Source organism: Dendropsophus ebraccatus, chromosome 8 (genome assembly GCF_027789765.1).
Source record: "Dendropsophus ebraccatus isolate aDenEbr1 chromosome 8, aDenEbr1.pat, whole genome shotgun sequence".
NCBI lineage: Eukaryota > Metazoa > Chordata > Amphibia > Anura > Hylidae > Dendropsophus > Dendropsophus ebraccatus.
The window spans coordinates 24,161,887-24,183,392 of NC_091461.1; the positions used below are offsets into that span (position 1 = coordinate 24,161,887).

General features: G+C 47.0%; 1 protein-coding gene across 1 annotated transcript in view; it reads right to left on the bottom strand.

The window, feature by feature from the left end:
- Positions 1-21,506, bottom strand: part of C8H10orf90 (chromosome 8 C10orf90 homolog) — a 179,239-nt gene that overhangs the window by 121,951 nt on the left and 35,782 nt on the right. The window contains exon 4 of the mRNA XM_069981801.1: positions 2,943-3,111. Coding sequence (XP_069837902.1) covers positions 2,943-3,111 — 169 coding nt within the window. The remainder of the gene's footprint in view (positions 1-2,942; positions 3,112-21,506) is intronic.

The following is a 21,506-nucleotide window of genomic DNA, read 5'->3' on the forward strand; positions in this document are numbered from 1 at the left end:
AAATGTGATAAAGTTCTAGAATTCATCTACACAGACCTCGTCCTAAAGGAATCTCAGACCTAGTTATAACGTATCCTCACCTTCATCTGAAGCTGAAATGAATCCTGTTGGCAATGTGACCCTATCACCCACAATCTTTTTTCCTTTTGATTTTCCATTAGATGTTCAAAGTGACAATACAACTTTGCTCAGGGGATCTCTTTCACCTTGAGATGAAGTTTTGTTAAACTTCATAAAACATAATACCTGGCTTTTGTGTTAGATTTATATTCTCGTGCATACAGCTCATAGATTCTTCTAGTCACAGGATAAAAATGCATTATTGCTGACTTTATCAGCATAGACTAGAAAAACAATCAACCAAAAATTGTGTTTCATAGTGTTCTTATATTCACATACACATGACCGATATGGTGGCACACTGTGTACTTCCCAAGCATCTGTACTACCAAAGACCATCCTCAGAGCTGGGGTGCCTAGAGGCCTCCAAGGCTTTGGGGACCTAAAGGGTTTCTTCTACCTCCCCTCCCTGTGTTCTATCTCTCCATGACCCTCCCTGTCTTCGTAATTTCCTCAAACTCCCAATGGAGAAGTCCATGCACATTTCAGACCTTCTATCCTATTTGTGATTGCTATAAGGAGATCAGTCGATCCTGGCTTCGGAGGTAGGAATGGGGGCCACACACAACCCTGATTTGACCCTTCAACAGTAGCACTCATTACACCCTGTGGCCTGATCGATGTTCCTTATCGCTAGGAAATGCCATCACTTTCTTGACGGTATGGTTCTACGCCACCACCACCACTACCACCACCACCACCACTAACACCACCACCACTACCACCACCACCTCCTCTACCACCACCACCACCACCACTACCACCACCACCACTACCATCACTACTACCACCTCCACTACCACCACTACCACCACCACTTCTCCACCTTTGCAGTTTTTCCATGCAGCTTTGTTCCTAGGTTCTCCCTGGGAAGGGCAAAACAACAAAGTTGCATTCTGGTAATACAACCCCTTTCAACAGATCCCTTGCAATTCAATGTTCCTGGGGTATTACTGTGCAGAAAGGACATTTATCCCTGGCAAAGGGACATTAACCCCTTTAAAGAGGTTATCCAGGAATAGGAAAAGCACAGAAAAACAGTGCCACCCCTGTCCTCAGGTTGTGTGTGGTACTGCAATTAAGCTCTATTCACTTCAATTGAATAGAACTGAAAAACTGAGGACATATGCCGTTTCTGAAAGAAAGCAGTCATGTGTTTCTAAACTTAGAAAACCCCTTTAATTCTGGGTTTGTGAAGGACACAGAGGTTGATATAACTGTTAGCGACCGAATACCCCTTTAAGACCTCATATTAACTTGTAATTTCCAGAACACCTATTAATATCTTGATTAGTTCTGAAGCTGAGAGACAAATAACTTCCATCATCTTAAACATTAGGAAAGTAGAAAGTCTTGGACACAAAATGAGGGGCCAATAAATTACAATTTGACAAATGGATTTTTTATGATTTTAAAAGCACCAGCACAATTTACAGCCATTATAAATGATGCTGCTGTCTTATTATGGCTTTTCATTTGATCTGACATTTGTAGCCTTTTGGGAGAACATCTCTAATCCTAACTCTGTGGAAATATTATATTTTCAAAAAAAAAATTACCTTAGAATATAAGGTTAATAAGAATAGGCGATGATGAAGACCCCTAATGCTACAGCTCAGTCCCAGAGCAGGGGAATCTAATGTGAGGCAAAATTAAGAACTGGTGTGAGTAGCCTCGTCCCTAATCGAGACAAAGAGTTAAGCACAGGTTAGACCTTCGCTAGCTTTTTAGAAAATGAATTCATTGTATTTCAGCAAAATTATTTTTTAGGTCATGGATGGGGAGCCTTCGGCCCTCGAACTATAATTCCCATCATAATTTTATTGCTTAAATTCTATCACTCAAATCATTTTTGAACAGGTGATTGTAAAAGGCCTCTCGGGTCCCCGAGGTGGTGAAAGCCCCAGGGCAACTAGGGCAAGTGCCCCAAAGGTGCTATATGTAATCCTGCCTTCAGTGATAATATTGAAATTATGGATCTATGTCCTTCTAAAGGGGTTCTGTAAGTGCTCATGTACATGTTACTGCTAATGCCTACATAACTGCTTCTTGCAGTTAGTCATCCACCAGTACTCTGAAGAGGAAAAAGCATCTGTGGAGGAAACCTCTTAGGACCCATGGCTGAAGTAGTAACATTCCATTAGAGTTAGATGGTTATTGCCAACATGTAATGAATATTAAAAATGGGAACAGATCAGATCTTCTTGTTAGAGAAAGAGGAAAAGAGAGATAAGACAAGAAGTTGCATCTATTCATAAACCCCACCATCCTGTAAGCAACACACACATTTACAACCCCAACCCCACTCCCTTTGTTCCTGGGGACTCTAATTTTCTCTAAAATTGCTTGTAACATGAAAACTAAAAGAATAAAAATAAAACAATGATGGTTAACTTGTCCATACATGTTCCCTATAGTGCCTCTGCTATCTGGCTTATAAGGGGGTCCAGTGTGGGGCACCATTCTGAATTATGCTCTCTTTTGGAGCAGGGCATGGGATGCCATATGATTCAACGTAAATGATTTGGCTGTCCAGGCATGATGGGAATTGTATTTTTGCAACAGGTCGGGGGCTGAAGATTCCCCATCCCTGTTTGACATCTACAGACAAGGAGTATATTCACGTAAACAAGGAGATGAGCCATTGTAGCTCATGTCTGTACCAGAAAGCTACCCACAATGTAAATTATTCTCTCTTCTTTATTAATCTTGCTGTAGGTTCTACATAACTAAAGAATATCAGTACTTTCAAGGATGTAAATGCAATAATGGAAGATGCCAAAGTTCTACAACACATAGCAACCCATTAGGCTGTAACTTACCAAAGTAGCATTCTTTCTTCTTGGTGGAGTAGTACAGGGTAAGGTGAACTTGGGTCAGGAACGTCTTGCCCATAACAGTCCTTTGGGATGCGATGGCGTGGATGTGACTCTTTAAGGGATCCTTTTCTGGGAAATCATCGGACTCTGCTGACAGTGACCAGGCCAGTAACTTGTTGCATCAGTAACAGGGAATACCAGGATCTGCCCTTTATCTGAGCCTGCGCTGTAACCATGAATAATGAATGCCGTTCACATCTCATCACCGGAATCCTATTCATTCTATTCAAAAGACTTTATTACCACTTCTCCTCAACCTGCAAACACATGAAGGTTATATAACCAAGCGCCCCCGCTCCCACTGTCTGACTGTCAGCCACGACTATTGTCACTAAACAAATGATAGGCGTCTTGACTTATACTTTAGTCTAAGTCTGTTCAGGTCTTCACCCAGCATGGAGGTGTAATGAGGGTTTGGGTATAAATGTTTAATTTCCCTGACTTTTTACTATTAAGGTTCTTAGTTCACATTGTTCCCTTCATCGCTGCACATACAATCCCTGAAGCCCTGCACAAACCCTGGCGGAATGTTAAAATGCAACTTTATCTAATAATTTTTTTTTTTAAAGTCTGGAAATCCATCTAAACAAAGGCAAGTGTTATGCTTCTGTGCGGTTTAACATGACACATAGCGCCAACAATACTAGTGTGGCTGTGCCTGGAACTGCAGCTTCGTCCATTCAGTGGATACCCCACATATTGCTAAGGTAAAGTGGAGCTTACAATGAATATTAAGTTGGGATTAAAGCATGTTCACACAGGCAAATACTGTTTGGATAAAAACAGCTTTAGGTTTGCTTCACACATACCGTATCACAGCAGATCAGCAGCAGATTTGATCTAAAAAACTGAACACAGCATCAAATCTGCACCATAAAATCTGCTGCGGATCCTGTACATGTAAATGCCCCCTTAGGCTATGTTGCCAATATGGGAATATTCTGTCCTATATCGTAGAAAGGCGGCGGTCTATTGATAATGATGGCCGCTATTCTTTATTATTATCAATAGACGGATGCCTTTCCCCACTAAAATCCTATCGTGGGAACATAGCCTTAAAGGAGAAGTCCGGCCTTGGGTGTGGGGAAGAACGAAGTGCAGTAACTTACCTCTCCCCTTGCTAGCATTTTGCAATCTCTGTACCGCAGTTAAAGCGACTCTATACCCACAATCTGACCCCCCCAAACGCTTGTACCATCAGATAGCTGCTTTTAATCCAAGATCTGTCCTGGGGTCCGTTCGGCAGGTGATGCAGTTATTGTGCTAAAAATTTACTTTTAAACTGGCAGCCCTGTACCCTACGGGAGTGGCCTGGATTGTGTATGCATTAGGCTGGCACACCCTCTCTGTCCCTCCTCTCCGCCCTCCTCATCATTAGGAATGCTCCAGGCAGATTGCCTACTATTCCTCAGCTGTGAGAGCCCGGCACATGGGTTGGATCGTTAAAGGGGTTGGCCACTTTATAGTAAAATTGCTCAGTGTACAGGATTAGTAGGTGTACTCACTGTATATACTCACAGCAGCTCCTTGTGTACCTCATAGAGCTAATATCAGACTCCCCTCATTCAGGCTGTGGTGCCCTGCTCTGTGGTGTTTCTGCTCATAAGATGGCCGACATGGAGGAGCATGTGACCAAGCCCCACCCTCTGTGTCCACCACTGAGCCTGTATATGTCTATGGAGGACACAGTGGACAGGGCCTGGTCACATGCTCCTCCATGTCAGCAATTTTATGGACTGAAACACCACAGAGCAGGGCAGCCTAGCCTGGTGAAGGGGAGTCTGATTTTAGCTCTGAGGTACACAGGGAGCTGCTGTCAGTATATACAGTGAGTACACTTACTAATACTTTGTACTGACCTATTTTACTATAAAGTGGTCAACCCCTTTAAGGACCTGTGCAATGTTCAGCATGGAGAGAATGTTCCAGTGGCATTCCTAATGATGAAGAGGGTGGGGAGGAGGGACAGAGGGGTGGTGCAAAGTTAGGGCACAGATACGCCCATAGGGCACAGGGTTGTAAGTATAAAAGTTGTTTTTTGGACAATAACTGCATCACCTGCCAAACGGACCACAGGACAGATCTTGGATTAAAAGCAGCTATCCAAATGTACAAGTGGTTTGGGGGGGTCAGATTGTGGGTACAGAGTCGCTTTAAGCATAATCTTTATTATTTTCTTTATACCAATGCCGGAGTACCCCTTTAAAGCATGGTCTGCACAGACATCACTAGCAATGTCCGTGCAGCCCTGCCCGCGCAATGACGATTCTTCTAATGAGCAAGGTACGCAGGGCCGGGACAAAGGGTAGGCCATGGTTGGCGATGGCCTAGGGTGCCATCTCCTGCTGAATTAAGGGGAGCAATGTATCCTCAAGTTAAAAAAATACCCCCACTCGACGTCGGCAGCATCCCTTCCCCTGCTCACCTCCTCTCTTCTGCTTGGATCCGGAGCTAAGGAAAAGCTTCTGACCAATGTCACATGAAATCCGGAGCCAATCAGGAGAGGGGAGAAGTGCAGAAACAACCCAGCCCCCCCCCTTGACAGAGACAGATGAGGAGTCTGATCCTCCTCTGAAAGACAGTATCATCCTCCACTGCTACTGCTTTGTGGGTGAGTATATGTACGTATCTGTCTGTGTGAGTGTGTGTGTGTGTGTGTGTGTTTGTTAGTGGAATGTGTGTGCTAATGGAGTGTATGTGTGTTAGTGCTCATGTGTGGCTGAGGTAGAACTACAACTCCCAGCATGAGGTAGAACTACATCTCCCCTTCCATCATGCTCCTGTGTGGCTGTGGTACTACTACAGCTCTTAGCATGCTCCTGTGTGGCTGTGGTGATACTACAATTCACAGCATGCTATTGTGTAGCTGTGGTAATCCCAGCATGCTCCTGTGTGGCAGAGGTATAACTACAGCTCCCAGCATGCTCCTGTGTGGCTATGGTAGAACTAAAGCTCCCAGCATGCTTCTGTGTGGCTGTGGTAATACTACAGCTCCCAGCATGCTCCTGTGTGGCAGAGGTAAAACTACAGCTCTCGGCATGATCCTGTGTGGCTGTGGTAGAACTACAGCTCCCAGCATGCACCTGTGTGGCTTTTGGCAGGACAACAACTCCTAGCATGCTCCTGTGTGGCTGTGGTAGAACAACAACTCCCAGCATGCTCCTGTGTGGCAGAGGTAGAACTACAGCTCCCAACATGCTCCTGTGTGGCTGTGGTAGATCTACAGCTCCCAGTATGCTCCTGTGTGGCTGTGGAAATACTACAGCTCTCAGCATGCTCCGGTTTAACTGTGGTAGAAATACAACTCCCAGCATCCTCCTGTTTGGCTTTGGTAGAACTTCAACTCCAAGCATGATCCTGTGTGGCTGTGGTAGAACTACAGCTACCATCATGCTTCTGTGTGGCTTTGGGAGAACAACAACTCCCAGCATGCACCTGTGTAGCTGATGTAGAACTTCAACTCACATCATCCTCCCATGTAGCTGTGGTAGAACTACAACTCACAGCATGCACCTGTGTGGCTGAGCTAAAACAACTCTCCACATGCTCCTGTGCTGCTGTGGTAGAACTACAGATCCCAGCATGATCCTGTGTGGCTGTGGTAGAACTACAGCTCCATCGTCCTAAGCCACCCCCAATGCTTCTCCCCCGGACCAGAGACAGATGAGCAGTATAATCCTCCTCATGGGCAGAGACAGTGTCATCCTCCAGCGGTAACAGCTCCCCGAGGACCAGATATAGCAGCAGCATATAGTCCGGCCCTCCACCGCTCTAAGGGACAGTGAACTGGCCCTCTGTGTAAAAAGTTTGGGGACCCCTGCTATACACTATTTGGGGGAAGGCAGGAGGCTATACTGTATGTGGGGGCTATACACTGGGGGGGGGGGCGCCATTCGCCTTCACTGCCTAGGGCACCAAAACTCCTCTTTCCGACCCTCAAGGTACGCAAGCATCGATCTGCTAGACCAGGGATAGGGAACCTTGGCCCTCCAGCTGTTGTAAAACTACAACTCTCATCATGCATTAACAGCCAAAGCTAAAGTTTTGGCTGTCCAGGCATGATGGGAATTGTAGTTTTGCAACACCTGGAGAGCCAAAGTTCCCTACCCCTGTGCTAAAACCAGTGGACCTCTAATACAGCCCCTAGTGGTTTACGCCCCACTGAACAGATATTGTGTAAATTTACTCCTGTGATATTAAAGGGGTTATCCAGTGCTACAAAAACATGGCCACTTTTGCCCCACTCCAGGTCAGGTGCGGTTTGCAATTAAGCTCCATTTACTTTAATAGAACTAAGTTTCAAACCCCACCCAATCTGGAGCCAGGCAAAAGTGGCCATGTTTTTGTAGCACTGGATAACCCCTTTAAAGCTAGGTTCATGCTGCTTTTTGCCTTTTTTACCTATCGCTTTTATGAGAATAATTTTTGCAAAAACAGATGGAAAAACTGATGCAGGTGTGTGCCATCTATTTGGATCTGTTTTTCTATTGACTCTATTATTTTTTTTAAAAATCCCTTTTTTTTTCTTTAACACATACACAAAAACATTGTTGGCCACATTTTTCTGTACATTAAAAAATAACCATTTAACCTCTTAAGGGCGACCCCGCTCTGAACCGCCGCGGTCCCGGGTGCCGTGTGTAGCCGGGGGCCGCGGCTATTAGCAGGCACGGTCCGATCGCCGTGCCCGCTAATCAGTGGTGGTCTTTGGCACCAAGCACCCCAAGCGATCGCTTGGGGCCCCCACGCCCCGCTCTTGTGCTCAAGACCGCTGGACAGGGCCGCTGCCCTGCTCGCTGCTGCCATCTGAACTGTAACCATGAGCACTCGTAATGAGCGCTCATAGTTACATGCAGCAGCACTGACAGGGCAGGAGACATTGGCTCCCTTCCTGTCAGTCACTCTTGTGGAAACAGGAAGGGTTTTGCCTGCGGTCACAAGTGGCAGCTTTGTCCTTGTGGTGCCGCGCTCCAGTGACATCACTGGAGCATTGGCGCCAGGACAAGGGGAGTGCGGCCTCTTGTGATCGCAGGGAAAACCCTTCCTGCTGCCACAAGAGTGAAGAGAAGAGGAGACGCCCGGACCCAGGTGAGTATAAGTATTTGTTTTATTGTGTTATATACTATATGGGAGGGGGAGCACACAGAGGTCTGTTTAACTGGGGGAGCGCACATCGGGGGTCTATATAAATGGGGGGAACACAGAGGGGGGCTATATAACAGGGGGAGCACACAGGGGTTCTATAGACTACTGGGGCTTCACAGAGGGGTCTATATACTACTGGGTGCAGCACACAGGGGGTCTATACACTACTTGGGGCAGCAGAATGGGGTCTATATACAACTTGGAGAGCACACAGGAGGTCTATATCCAAGTGGGGAGCACACAGGGGGGCTATATACTACTGGGGGAGCACACAGGGGTCTATATACTACTGGTGGGGCACATAGGGGGTCTATATACTAATGGGGGAACATACAGGGGGTCTATATACTACTTGTGAGGCACACAGGTGGTCTATATATAACTGGGGGAGCACACAGGGGTCTGTATACTACTGGGGCAGCACACAAGGGGTCTATTTAATACTGGTGGGGCACCCAGGGGGTCTATATACTACTGGGGGAACCACACAAGTGGTTTATATACTACTGGAGGAGTGGGGGAGCACACAGGAGGTCTATATCCAAGTGGGGGAGCACACAGGGGGCTAAATACCCCTGAGGGAGCACACAGGGGGCCTGTATACTTGTGGGGGAGCACACAGGGGGTATATACAACTGGGGGCAGCACATAGGGGGTCTATATACAACTGGGGCAGCACACAGGAGGTCTATATACTTCTGGGGAAGCACACGGGGGGCTATATATAACTGGGGGAACACACAGGGGTCTATATCCTACTGGGGGAAGCAAACAAGGGGTATATACTACTGGGGGCAGGACACAAGGGGTATATACTATTGGGGGCAGCACACAAGGAGTATATATTACTGGCAGTAGCGCACAAGGGGTATATACTACTGTGGGCAACACACAGGGGTCTATTGTTTCGAGGGGCAGACATAACTTCGCTTGGGGCCCCAGAAATGCCAAGACCGCCCCTGCCGCTAATACAGTAATCAGATGCAGCCGTCAAAGATGACAACTGCATCCGATTACCGGCTCCAGCACTTCTCCGGGGTCTAGTGGAATGGATCGCTCCTTCGGGACGTCGTGCCGGAGGAGCGATCCACACATCTTTACCGTCCGGGTGTCAGCTCCAAAATGGCGCTGATCCCGGATCGGCACTCAGATGCTTTCAGCTGCAGCAGCCGAAAGCATCCCAGTGCTGATCTCATTGATTTTTGCTGTATAAGTATACAGCAAAGATCTCAATAAGAGATCAGTGTACTTATACCAAAAATCCCCCAGGGGGAATAACCCTAACCCCAGGGGGAATAACCCTAACCCCAGGGGGCTTCTAGTATTTGTGTAAAAAAAAAAGAAGTGTTGTTATTAGTAAAAAGCCCCCTCCCCTAATAAAAGTCTGAATCACCCCCCTTTTCCCAGGTTTTAAATAAAAGTAAATAAATAAAAAAAACAAGTTCAAGTTCAAAAAAAAGTTCAAAATTGCGCATTTTTGGTCGCATCAAATCCAGAAAAAATGTAATAAAAAGTGATCAAAAAGTCGTATATGCACAATCAAGGTACCAATAGAAAGTAAACATCATGGCACAAAAGATGACACCTCACACAGCCCCATAGACCAAAGGATAAAAGCTCTATAAGCCTGGGAATGGAGCGATTTTAAGGAACGTATATTTGTTAACAATGGTTTGAATTTTTTACAGGCCATCAGATACAATATAAGTTATACATGTTACATATCGTTGTAATCGTAACGACTTGAGGAACATGCAAAACCAGTTTTACCCCAGGGCGAATGGCGTAAAAACAAATAACATCCAAATAAAAAAAAAGCATTTTTTTGTTCAATTTCACCACACATTGAACTTTTTCTGGTTTCGCAGTATACTTTATGCAAAAATTCAGCCTGTCATTGCAAAGTACAATTAGTGACGCAAAAAATAAGGGCTCATGTGGGTCTTTAGGTGGAAAAATGCAAGTGCTAAGGAGGAAAAAATGAAAACGCAAAAACGAAAATTGGCTCCGTCGTTAAGAGGTTAAAAAATGGTTTAGTGAAACAGACTGCAAAAAACACAGTGTGAACCCAGCCTAACACCTAATTTCATAGAACAATATAGGAAAATGTTTTCCGCTACAATTTGGATCAGAGCCATTGATGTTACTATCCGGAGTGTCGTCCCGCTCTGCCATATCATTTGCGTAGCCTCATATACTCTGAAAAGACGTGTCCGATGTATTTATCCCGAGTATTTTTTGCCATGTTGAGTTTATTATGCATCACTTGGCACCTTTTGTTGCATGGTCACAGATCGCCACCAGCACATTGTAGCAGCATTGTGCTTTAAAATGGTCCTTCTTGTAGATGCCAGGGGCAATTCTCCTTCTGGTTCACCATTTCCTTTATACTGAATCATTGAACAAATCCTACAGAACATGTAAGGCTGTGACATGAGGAGCCGCACTGGTATTAGAGGGTTACTCGGAATATAGCGTATAACATTTCATTCTATGCTTATATCTAACATTGTCCTTTGTAGCCTAAAGTTATACTAGAGAATGGCTTTAAATACGGTCTTACAACCAGGGCCGGGCCAAGGAGTTTTGGTGCCCCAGGCAGAGAAGGCAAATGGTGCCCCCCCCCCCCCCAGTGTATAGCCCCCAAAATACAGTATAGCCTCCTGGATGCTCCCACAGTGTATAGCCTCCACACATCCCCACATAGTGTATAGTCTCCACACACATCCACATAGTGTAGCCCCCAGATACAGTATGGCCTCCTGGATGCCCCCAAATAGTGTATAGCAGAGGTCCCTAAACTTTTTACACAGGGGGCCAGTTCACTGTCCCTCAGAGCGGTGGAGGGCCGGACTATATGCTGCTGCTATATCTGATCTGCGGGGAGCTGTTACAGCTGGAGGATGACACTGTCTCTGCCCATGAGGAGGAGGTGGAGTGGAGGATCATACTGCTCATCTGTCTCTGATACGGGGGAGGAGCATTGGGGGTGGCTTAGGATGGTGAAGTTGTAGTTCTACCACAGCCACACAGGAGCATGCTGTGAGTTGTAGTTCTACCGCAGCCACGCAGGATCATGCTGGGAGCTGTAGTTCTACCTCAGCCACACAGGTGCATGCTGGGAGTTGTTGTTCTACCAAAGCCACACAGGACAGGAGCATGCTGGGAGCTGTAATTCTACCACAGCCACACAGGATCATGCTGGGAGTTGAAGTTCTACCACAGTCACAGAGGAGCATGCTGGTAGCTGTAGTATTACCACAGCCACACAGGAGCATGCTGGGAGTTGTAGCTCTACCACAGCCACACAGGATCATGCTGGGAGTTTAAGTTCTACCACAGCCACACAGGAATACTCAATACTCAAACTCTGCTCCAAACCCCCAACTCCTACATTAAGCAATAGTCTTTTTATCTCTCCTTCTCTTCTACCTGCTGATCTAACTCCCCCTGCTATCTTTTTCCCATACAATAAACCATTTCTTCCCATTTCCTCTAAACATCCTCCCTCCCTCTCACACCTGCTATCTCTATCTCTGTTCCTGCTTACTGCTGAAGACATCTCTCCTAACCCTAGTCCTCCAACCTTTACTAACAGCTTCTTCTTTACCCATCGGACAAATCATCAGCAAGTTTGGTTTTCAGTACCATCTCTATGCCAATGATAGCCAGCTCTATACCTCCTCCCGTGATATCACCCAGCTATATACCATCTCTATGCTGATGATACCCAGCTCTATACCTCCTCCCATGATATCACCCCCGCACTTCTACAGAACACCAGTAACTAACTGTCTGCCGTCTCTAACGCTATGTCCTCCCTATTCCTAAAACTAGACCTTGCTAAGACTGAGCTTCTTGTCTTCCCTCCCTCTGCTAACCGCCCCCCGACTGACATCTCCATCTCCGTCTGTGGTGCGACCATAGTTTGACTCAGATCTCTCCTTCACTCCTCATATTAAATCTCTTTCACCTTCCTGTAATCTGCATCTAAAAAACATCTCTAAAATCCGTCCCTTCCTTACTGTCGAATCCGCTAAAACTCTCATTGTTGCTCTTATTCATTCCCGTCTTGACTACTGCAATTCCTTACTAATCGGCCTTCCTTCCTCCAAACTCTCCTCTCTCCAGTCCATTCTCAATACAGCGGCCAGGCTCATCTCCCTGTCCAGCCGCTATACAGATGCCTCCCCCCTGTGCCAGTCACTACACTGATGCCTCCCCCCTGTGCCAATCATTACATTGGCTCCCTATTAAACACAGGATTCAATATAAACTCCTCCTGCTCACCCACAAAGCTCTCCACAGTGCTGCACCTCCCTACATCTCCTCCCTCATCCCTACCCGTGCCTTATGCTCCTCTAACGACTTACGACTAACATCCACCTTAATCCGCACCTCTCACTCCCGTCTCCAGGACTTCACCCGAGCTGCACCAGTTCTATGGAATGCATTACCCAAGACTGTCAGACTCACCTCCAATACACAAAGCTTCAAACGTGCCCTCAAAACTCATCTGTTCAAGCAGGCTTACCAGGTTCCCTAAATTGCCCCTTCCCCAAATACATATGCCAGGCACTCAAGCACTTAGACCTGTAGCAGGCAGGCATTGGCTGGTGACAGGTTCACCCACCTTTAACTGCACTGCCCTATTTATAAAGATGGCCGGACCATGCTAAAAAGGAAGGACTTTGCCCCACTGCCATTCTGTCTCGCACCCCCTCCTGATAGTCTGTAAGCTCATGCATGTGAGCAGGGACCTCACTCCTCATGTATGGATAATTATATGTATCTCTGTAATGTCAGATTTTTGTCTATGTATGTACCCCAGAATTGTAAAGTGCTGCGGAATCTGTTGGCGCTATATAAATAAAAATTATTATTATTATTATTAGCTGTAGTTCTATCTCTGCCAAAGTAACCATTTAAAAAACGGATTAGTAAAACAGACTGCAAAAAACACAGTGTGAACTCAGCCTAACACCCAATTCCATACAACAATATAGGAGAATGTTTTCCGCTACAATTTGGATCAAAGCCATTGATGTTACTATCCGGAGTGTCGTCCTGCTCTGCCATATCATTTGCGTAGCCTCATATACTCTAAAAAGACGTGCCCGATGTATTTATCCAGAGTATTTTTTGCCATGTTGAGTCTATCATGCATCACTTGGCACCTTTTGTAGCATGGTCACAGATCGCCACCAGCACATTGTGCTTTTAAATGTTTTTTCTTGTAGATGCCAGTTTCACTTTACACCATGTTTGATAAATCTCCCCCTATGTGTATTACTATAATAGTACTACACCAGAGTGATCAGTGGGCAGGAGAGGAAGCCATCTGGTGCGCAGTACCCTCCCCTGCCTGTAGGGGGACCTCATTACTGTAAGACTGTAATCTGTATAACTTTCTGGCACCAGCTTATTTAAAATATTTTTTCTCTGAAATACCCCTTTAAATGGTCTCCTTTAGTTGCTGATAATATTATATAGATACAGATTTGTGGTTTGCCATTGGTATGTGATTAGGATTGTTGTATGGGTATGTACAATATGTTTTCTAAACTGTGGCCGTTAATTTCATGTATTAGAGCTGACACTACAACAGTGAAATGATATTTGCAATGGCTTTCTGCTCTGTTCCGACCATCAGTCAAGTAGACGGTGGCCCCTAAGTGTGTGGTGGGCTATGGCGGAGGTACGGCCGGTCACTTGCCAGATGGTAGAGTGTGACGCCACTCCTGTGGTGGTTGGCCGAGATGTAGGGTGTTGTGTCGTGACGCCAGTGCCGATTAGTCACACAGGTATGATGGCACACTTGCTTTTATTTTGGAGGGCCGGATACACCTTGTTCCCCTGTGGTCAGTGATCTGCTGGGCTGCTACGGGGTCCCTTGGGTTGTTATCACGGTGGGCCATATTGGAGTAGTGACCCTCCCGGACTATTGGTACTGCCACTCACAGAAAGGGGAGATGTCCCAAGGAGTGTATGTATACTGTGCTGGTGCGGGGCGAAGAATCACAGAGTCTCTTTACCATAAATAATCTCTTGTTTACTCTGAAAGTACTTGTTTGTGCAGCAAAACATACAAACATACAAACATACAAATGTGCTTTGACAGGATACATTACACTTAATAATACACTTGATAAAACAAGATCCAGATGTGTGATAGGAGTATAGCGAGAAGTTCAGTCGTGCTTACTGGGTTGCGTGTTGAGAGATACGTAGAAGAATCAGAGGAGCAGAGAGGAGGATGTTGTGAGAGTCCCAACCCAAGTAGTACTGTGCTCTGCCAAGATGTTGGAGGATAAGGTAGAGAGATAAGAATACTTGAGAGAGAATACTTGTGCCCGTGCATCGACTTTGATCGGAATGAATCACCTGTTGCCCTACCAGTGTCAGGGGACCCTTCCTAGAGGGTGACACAAGCCCCAGACCCTGTTATCAGAATTTGGCTATCGTTGTCAGTCCCATGGTCGGTGAATGAAGCAGTGGTCACATGGCGCACTACCACTCCATTCATAGGGTCAGTTGGGGACTGCCATCCTCTCGATCTGATTGGCTCCCAGCAATTTATCATCTACTTTTAGGAAGACCAACCCCTTTATTATAGAGAATAGAAACAAATTTAGCTCTGCTACATCTTTAAATTAAAAATATCAGAAAAAAATGTATGTAAGACTGAGTCGAAGGAAGAAAGTACTAAACAAGGTGCGTGTATCTCAATGTTCACCATATAGACAAATAAGGAGCCATGGGGGTTCCTCTCTTTGTAAAAGTAACATTGATCTATGGGGCCCATTCAGCGCATACACATTCTCAGCATGTTTTAAGCAGTACAGTTTAACAAGCAGCGTATCCCTAGTAACACCTGATTTAACAACTACACGTAAAAAAAAAGAAAAACCTGTGGGTTTTGAAACTCAGTTCCATTGAAGTAAATGGAGCTTTATTGCAAACCGCACCTGAACTGGAGACAACAGTAGGGGGAAAAGTGGCCATGTTTTTGTAGCGCTGGATAACCCCTTTAAGTCTAAGGGGACATCTGTATCAGAATGGAGCACAGGGCAGCATGGCAATTTCCCTGCTTGGTCTACTCATCGTATGGTCTCTTCCTTGTTACCAGGCACTGTGTTGTGCAGTTTACAGCAGCTGTGCAGCGTACTGCAGCTTATCACTCACTCAGTCCTATTCAGTCATGTACTATGACATCACTGTGTTTATTATCCCTGTACTGTGACATCACTATATTTATTATACTTACAGGTTTTAGGCTATGTTCACACTACGTAAAACTACGGCTGTAGTTCTCGCCGCAGAACTACGGCCGTAGTTTGGAGGGGTGGAACATAGCCTTATTTTCAATGGGATCCCGGCCGGAGCGCACACACATCGTATGCGCTCCGGCCGGGATCCCATGCGGCGCCGGAAAAAAACTGACATGTCAGTTTTCTGCAGCCGGAATTCAGTGAATTCCGGATGCAGAAAGACCTGTCAGTTCACACAGTGAAGCAAGCGGCTCGGGCCACTTGCTTCACTGTGGGCTATGGGAAGCTCTGATGCGGGCGTGTGCTGATGTGCCCGCATCAGAGCTCCGCGGCCGGAAAGATCACCCGGCCGGTACTTAAGGCCGGGATGATCTGGGCTGAGACCGGCTGTTCCGTGACCCGGCCGGGGTCACCGCAAGGCCGGGTGTTTACAGTGTGTGAACATAGCCTTATACTCAGGCTCAGAAACCTTAAAGGGGCAGTTCACAGAAAAAAATCTAATCAATTGGTGCCATAAAGTTATATAGATCTGTGATTTACTTCTATTAAAAAATCTAAAGTCTTCCATTGCTTATCATCTGCTGTATGTCCTGCAGGAAGTTGTAAATCACAAATCTCTGGACTTTCTGGCACCAGTTAATATGAAAGAAAAAAATATATATTTAGAGAACAACCCCTTTAAGTCAGTCCTCTGCTCGTAGGTGACCCTGGAGGCCTCTATGGATTAAAATAACTACTATAACTATTCTAGTTTTTGATTAGTTTGATTTCTTTTTATCTCACCAATCACAATTGATAAATGACAGAACAGTTCACACTCTGACCCATGAATTGAATTCCAGAACAGCAGTGAAGACTGACTCACACTTAGGGTCCTATTCCTTGGTCCTATGGCGGCCCAATCAATAATGTAAACGGACGCCAACCTGCTAGATCGGCGCTCGTTTACTGGGCCTATTACACGGCCCGATAATCGTTTAGTGAGGGATGCAGGGACATTTTTACCGATGTCCTTGCATCCCTTGTTTAAAAACCATACATTACCTACACATGTTGCAGGTCTTCTCCTGCGCTCCTTCTTCCTCCTGGTCCTGCGCGCAGCAGCAGCTTTGGTGCGGCCTGTCTGAGCTGACAGACCGCTCAGCCAATCACTGGCCGCGGTAGTCCTGGCCAGTGATTGGCTGAGTGGTCTGTCAGCTAAGACAGGCAGCACCGAAGCTGCTGCTGCGGGCGGGACTGGGAGGCGGAAGGAGCGCAGGAGAAGCCCTACAACATGTTTATGTAAAGTATGTTGCTTGTAAAATCGTCAGTCGCCCGCCGCGCATCACTATGCCACGCTGCGATGCACGGTCGGTGCCTGATAATTTTAGGTTTGAACCAAAATAAACGGTCAGCCGATGACACGATCATCGGCTGATCGTTGTCTCTATTCCACGGAGCGATAATTGGCCCAATCGGGACGATTCGACCGATTATGGCTCGTGAAATAGGCCCCTTACAAGAATGGGCAAGAAATGAGCAACCATTCAGGGTCTGTGGAAAGCAGGATGACAGGTTCTCCTATGGACGCTGTAATGACTGCCTTTAGGTTTGTGACCCGCACCATGGGTAAATAATACCTTCCTCTCCTCCAGACACCGTTCAGAATAACAATCCAATCAATTATTTTATTTTTGAAAAATCCCATCATAGGAGCGGCAATGACTGCCCTTCTATAATCGGCGTCAGATTTTACCACTCATTGTCTACGTGGAGTGACAGGCTCCGGTGCAGATGTTGCATTGTCCCCGGATTACCATCATCAGACACAATGCGGCCAGGCTGCGCCAGATTAGTGTCACATTAAATGGCTTTTCCAGGAATAAACAGTTTGTGATCCATTTATAAACATAGAAATATAACAAAATGAAAAGCACAAACTAAGAGCTAATGATGACATGTTTTTCCTTTCACTCCTACTGACTCCTAATGTTTGCAAAGCTTCATGGCCTTATGTAATATACTGTGCCGCCTGGAGGTTAGCGGTTAGCTGTATACATTGTAACTTACATTCAGGGGACTGGTAATCAATCAGCAAAAAGGTGTACAGTGAATGTCTTGCTATGGGAGCAGGGACACCTGTCTTTGACAGGAGTCCTTTCTGCTGCACATAGTTTAAGCGGTACCCTGCTAACATAGGTCACCAACTCACCGCAGATACTATTGTATATACCAGAGCAGGGACTCCTGTTATTCTTTCCAGTCTGGGGAGCAGAAGATTTTTTGATTGCAGATTTTCTACCACTCTGGACAGTTCCTGACATGGAAAGAGGTGGCAGCAGAGAGCACTGTGTCAGACTGGAGAGAATACACTACTTTATGCAGGACATACAGCAGCTGATAAGTACTGGAAGACTTGAGATTTTTTTTTTTAAATAGAAGTAAATTACAAATCTCTGGCACTTTCTGGCACCAGTTAATTTGAAAGAAATTTTTTTTGTAAACTACCCCTTTAAGGAAGTGGTGTCACAAAGTTAAGAAGGTAAACTCAAATGTGTACCACATACATGTATGTAAAGGAGTAAAAATACGCTGCTTTTAGTAAAGTAACTTTCATCCCTGTACCATTTTCCTTCCCCATGGTTTCCTCTCTGAACTGTAACCCTGCTGTTGCCATGCAACAGTGCAGATACTTTCCCAGAATCCTCCCTTGCTTGCATGTGAAAACCAACTGCCAGTACTAATGGGACAGATCATGTGACTGTGATTGAACTGAGCATGAGTGACCCAACTTAGTGGATTCCCAGTGGGCCGTAACCAAGGGCAACAGGTCATCAAACAAAACAGCGCATGTGGAATTAGTAAGTCTATATCTCTCAAAGGATACATTTTAAGAAATGCTTGTACATTTCAAATATATTTCATTCATCAGTATAAACCTAGTTTTCTTCATGACACAACCCCTTTAGGTAAAATGGGGGGCATTTTCCATCCCCAGCAGCCTTATCATGTTTGTGTATCGCTGGGTTTTCTAGATGGTTATGCTTAAAAAAAAAAAGCCAATTTCTGGAAAACCCCTTTAAGAAATACTGTAGCTTGAAAGGGACAAAGAACAGTCGCTGAATGTTCTTTGTGAATGAATGCGCTCTGTGGTTTCTATTGGAATATGTCCGCCTTGTTTTCAGAGGGAAATGTACGCCGTGTTTGTCGCTACGTGATCACGTAGAGAAATGTGACTGCTCTGTGGGGTCTCAGGGACATCCATACAAGATACACAATGGTACTGCACAGGGATATCAGGAAGGTCCTGTCATATCAAAGCTCTTATTGTGAACCTGTAGTTCGGTTTTAGCAGCCATTTAGTCACAATTATCACTCCAAGCTTGCTGTGTGCCGCATGAGCCATTGTATAGAGGACTGGCAGGATAGGAATAATATTACCGTCCACCTTCAATATTTTACCTTCCCATTTTACCTTCTATGTTTTTTTTTTATACTTGCAAATTTATGGCTTGGGATTAGGTTGTCTGGTCAGACCAGGGGTGATTCTAGCCTCTCTGCTGCCCGAGGCGAACTATAGAATGACGCCCCCCCCCCCCCCCCCCCCCCCCGTCAATCTGCCCACATTATAATCCACTATTGCCCCCCCCCCCACTGCTGTCCCCAATAAACATAATGTTTGGTCCCTTTCTGCACAGAGGATGTCAGGAGAGGAGGGGGCTAATCCTATAGGAGAGGTCCCAGCAGCACAGAGGATGTCAGGAGATGAGGGTGCTAATCCTATAGGAGAGGTCCCAGCAGCACAGAGGATGTCAGGAGAGGAGGGTGCTAATCCTATAGGAGAAGTCCCAGCAGCACAGAGGATGTCAGGAGAGGAGGGTGCTGATCTTTTAGGAGATGGTCCCCCTCTGCCCCCCTTATAGATGGTCCCCCTCTTCCCCCCCTTATAGATGGTCCCCCTCTTCCCCCCCTTATAGATGGCCCCCCCCCTTATAGATGGTCCCCCTCTCCCCCCCCCTTATAGATGGTCCCCCTCTCCCCCCTCCCTTATAGATGGTCCCCCTCTCCCCCCTCCCTTATAGATGGTCCCCCTCTTTCCCCTCCCTTATAGATGGTCCCCCTCTTCCCTCTCTCCCCCCCCCCTTATAGATGGTCCCCCTCTCCCCCCCTTATAAATGGTCCCCCTCTTCCCTCTCTCCCCCCCTTATAGATGGTCCCCCTCTCCCCCCCCCCTTATAGATGGTCCCCCTCTTCCCCCCCCTTATAGATGGTCCCCTCTCCCCCTCCCTTATAGATGGTCCCCTCTCCCTTATAGATGGTCCCCCTCCCCCCCCTTATACATGGTCCCCCTCTCCCCCCTCCCTTATAGATGCCCCCTTATAGATGGTCCCCCTCTTTCCCCCTCCCTTATAGATGGTCCCCCTCTCCCCCCCCCCTTATAGACAGTCCCCCTCCCGCCCCTCCCTTATAGATGGTCCCCCTCTTTCCCCCCTCCCTTATAGATGGTCCCCCCCTTATAGATGGTCCCCCTCTTTCCCCCCTCCCTTATAGATGGTCCCCTTCCCCCCCCCTATAGATGGTCCCCCTCTTCCCTCTCCCCCTCCCTTATAGATGGTCCCCCTCTTTCCCCCCTCCCTTATAGATGGTCCCCTTCCCCCCCCCCCTATAGATGGTCCCCCTCTTCCCTCTCCCCCTCCCTTATAGATGGTCCCCCCTTATAGATCGTCCCCCTCTTCCCCCCCTACCTTATAGATCGTCCCCCTCTTTCCCCCCTCCCTTATAGATGGTCCCCTTCCCCCCCCTACCTTATAGATGGTCCCCCCTCTCCCCCCCCCCCCCCTGCACAGCAGATAAAACAAAAACAAAAAACAGCACACAACTCACCTGCCATCCGTTCCCCCGTCGAGCCTCTCTGGTCTGGTCCCGGCTGATGTGCGGCTGCCCGGGGTGTCCCGTCCTGTCCCCGGCAGCGCGCGCATCAGAGAGCTCCCCGTGCGCCTGTGGCTGTGACTTCCGGCGCACGGGGATCTCTCTGATGCGCGCGCTGCCGGAGACAGGATGGGACACCTCCGGCAGCCGCACATCAGCCGGGGGACTAAGGCTGCATTCCCACGTTCCGTGATCCTGACGGATCACGGACGTGGAATGCATTTACCGGAGTCCCCCAGCGCACGGACAGCATCTGTAATGAGATGCTGTGAGCGGGGGAGACTGTATTCATAAGCGCCGCACTGTAGTAACAGCACCGCGCGGCTGATTCATTACAGCGCGGCGCTTATGAATACAGTCTCCCCCGCTCACAGCATCTCATTACAGATGCTGTCCGGGCGCGGGGGGACTCCGGTACATGGTACAATCAGTGGCGGATTATAATGTGGGCGGCCGCCCGAACCGCTCATATTATAATCTGCCACTGAATGCCGCCCCCATGGTGACAGCTGGTGGCGCCGCCTGAGGCAGACGACTCAGGTCGCCTCATGATTGCGGCGCCCCTGGGTCAGACCTATGGGGTTTAGTTGGGCCCAACCAATCAGAGATGATGAAAGTAGTTTTGTAGTTTCATTTCTTTTTTTGGTTTAGTCTTATGTTTGTTTTATGTTTTCTTAAAGGATGATTCTGCCCCTTTAGGGCCCGCTCACACCGAGTAAAACAGGCGGGATTCTGTGGCGGAGCCTCCCACTGCAAAATTTCACCTGCGTCACACAGTGCCGGAGCAGAGGTGTGCGAGCCATCCCATAGAGACACTGAGGCAGGCGGGAGTCTGCAGCTGTTTTGCTCAGTGTGAACCAGTGGCATAGCTACCATAGAGGCAGAGTAGGCAGCTGCTATGGGGCCCGTGGAGGAGGTGGGCCTGTGAATGCACAGGAAAGATAAGAGCATCCTGTGTCCTTCTGCTTAACTCCTTATGTACTGAAGTGTGTACATGACATGTTTACATGCTGCAACACAAAAAAAGGGTTAAAAGCAGAAGAGAAGGAGATCTCTGTGTTTTGCGTGGGAGGGGGGGGCATACAGTTTTTTCGCTATGGGGCCCCATGATTCCTAGCTCCGCCCCTGATGTGAACATACCCTTATGATGAGTTTTTATTTTAAAGGGAATGTGTCATCAGAA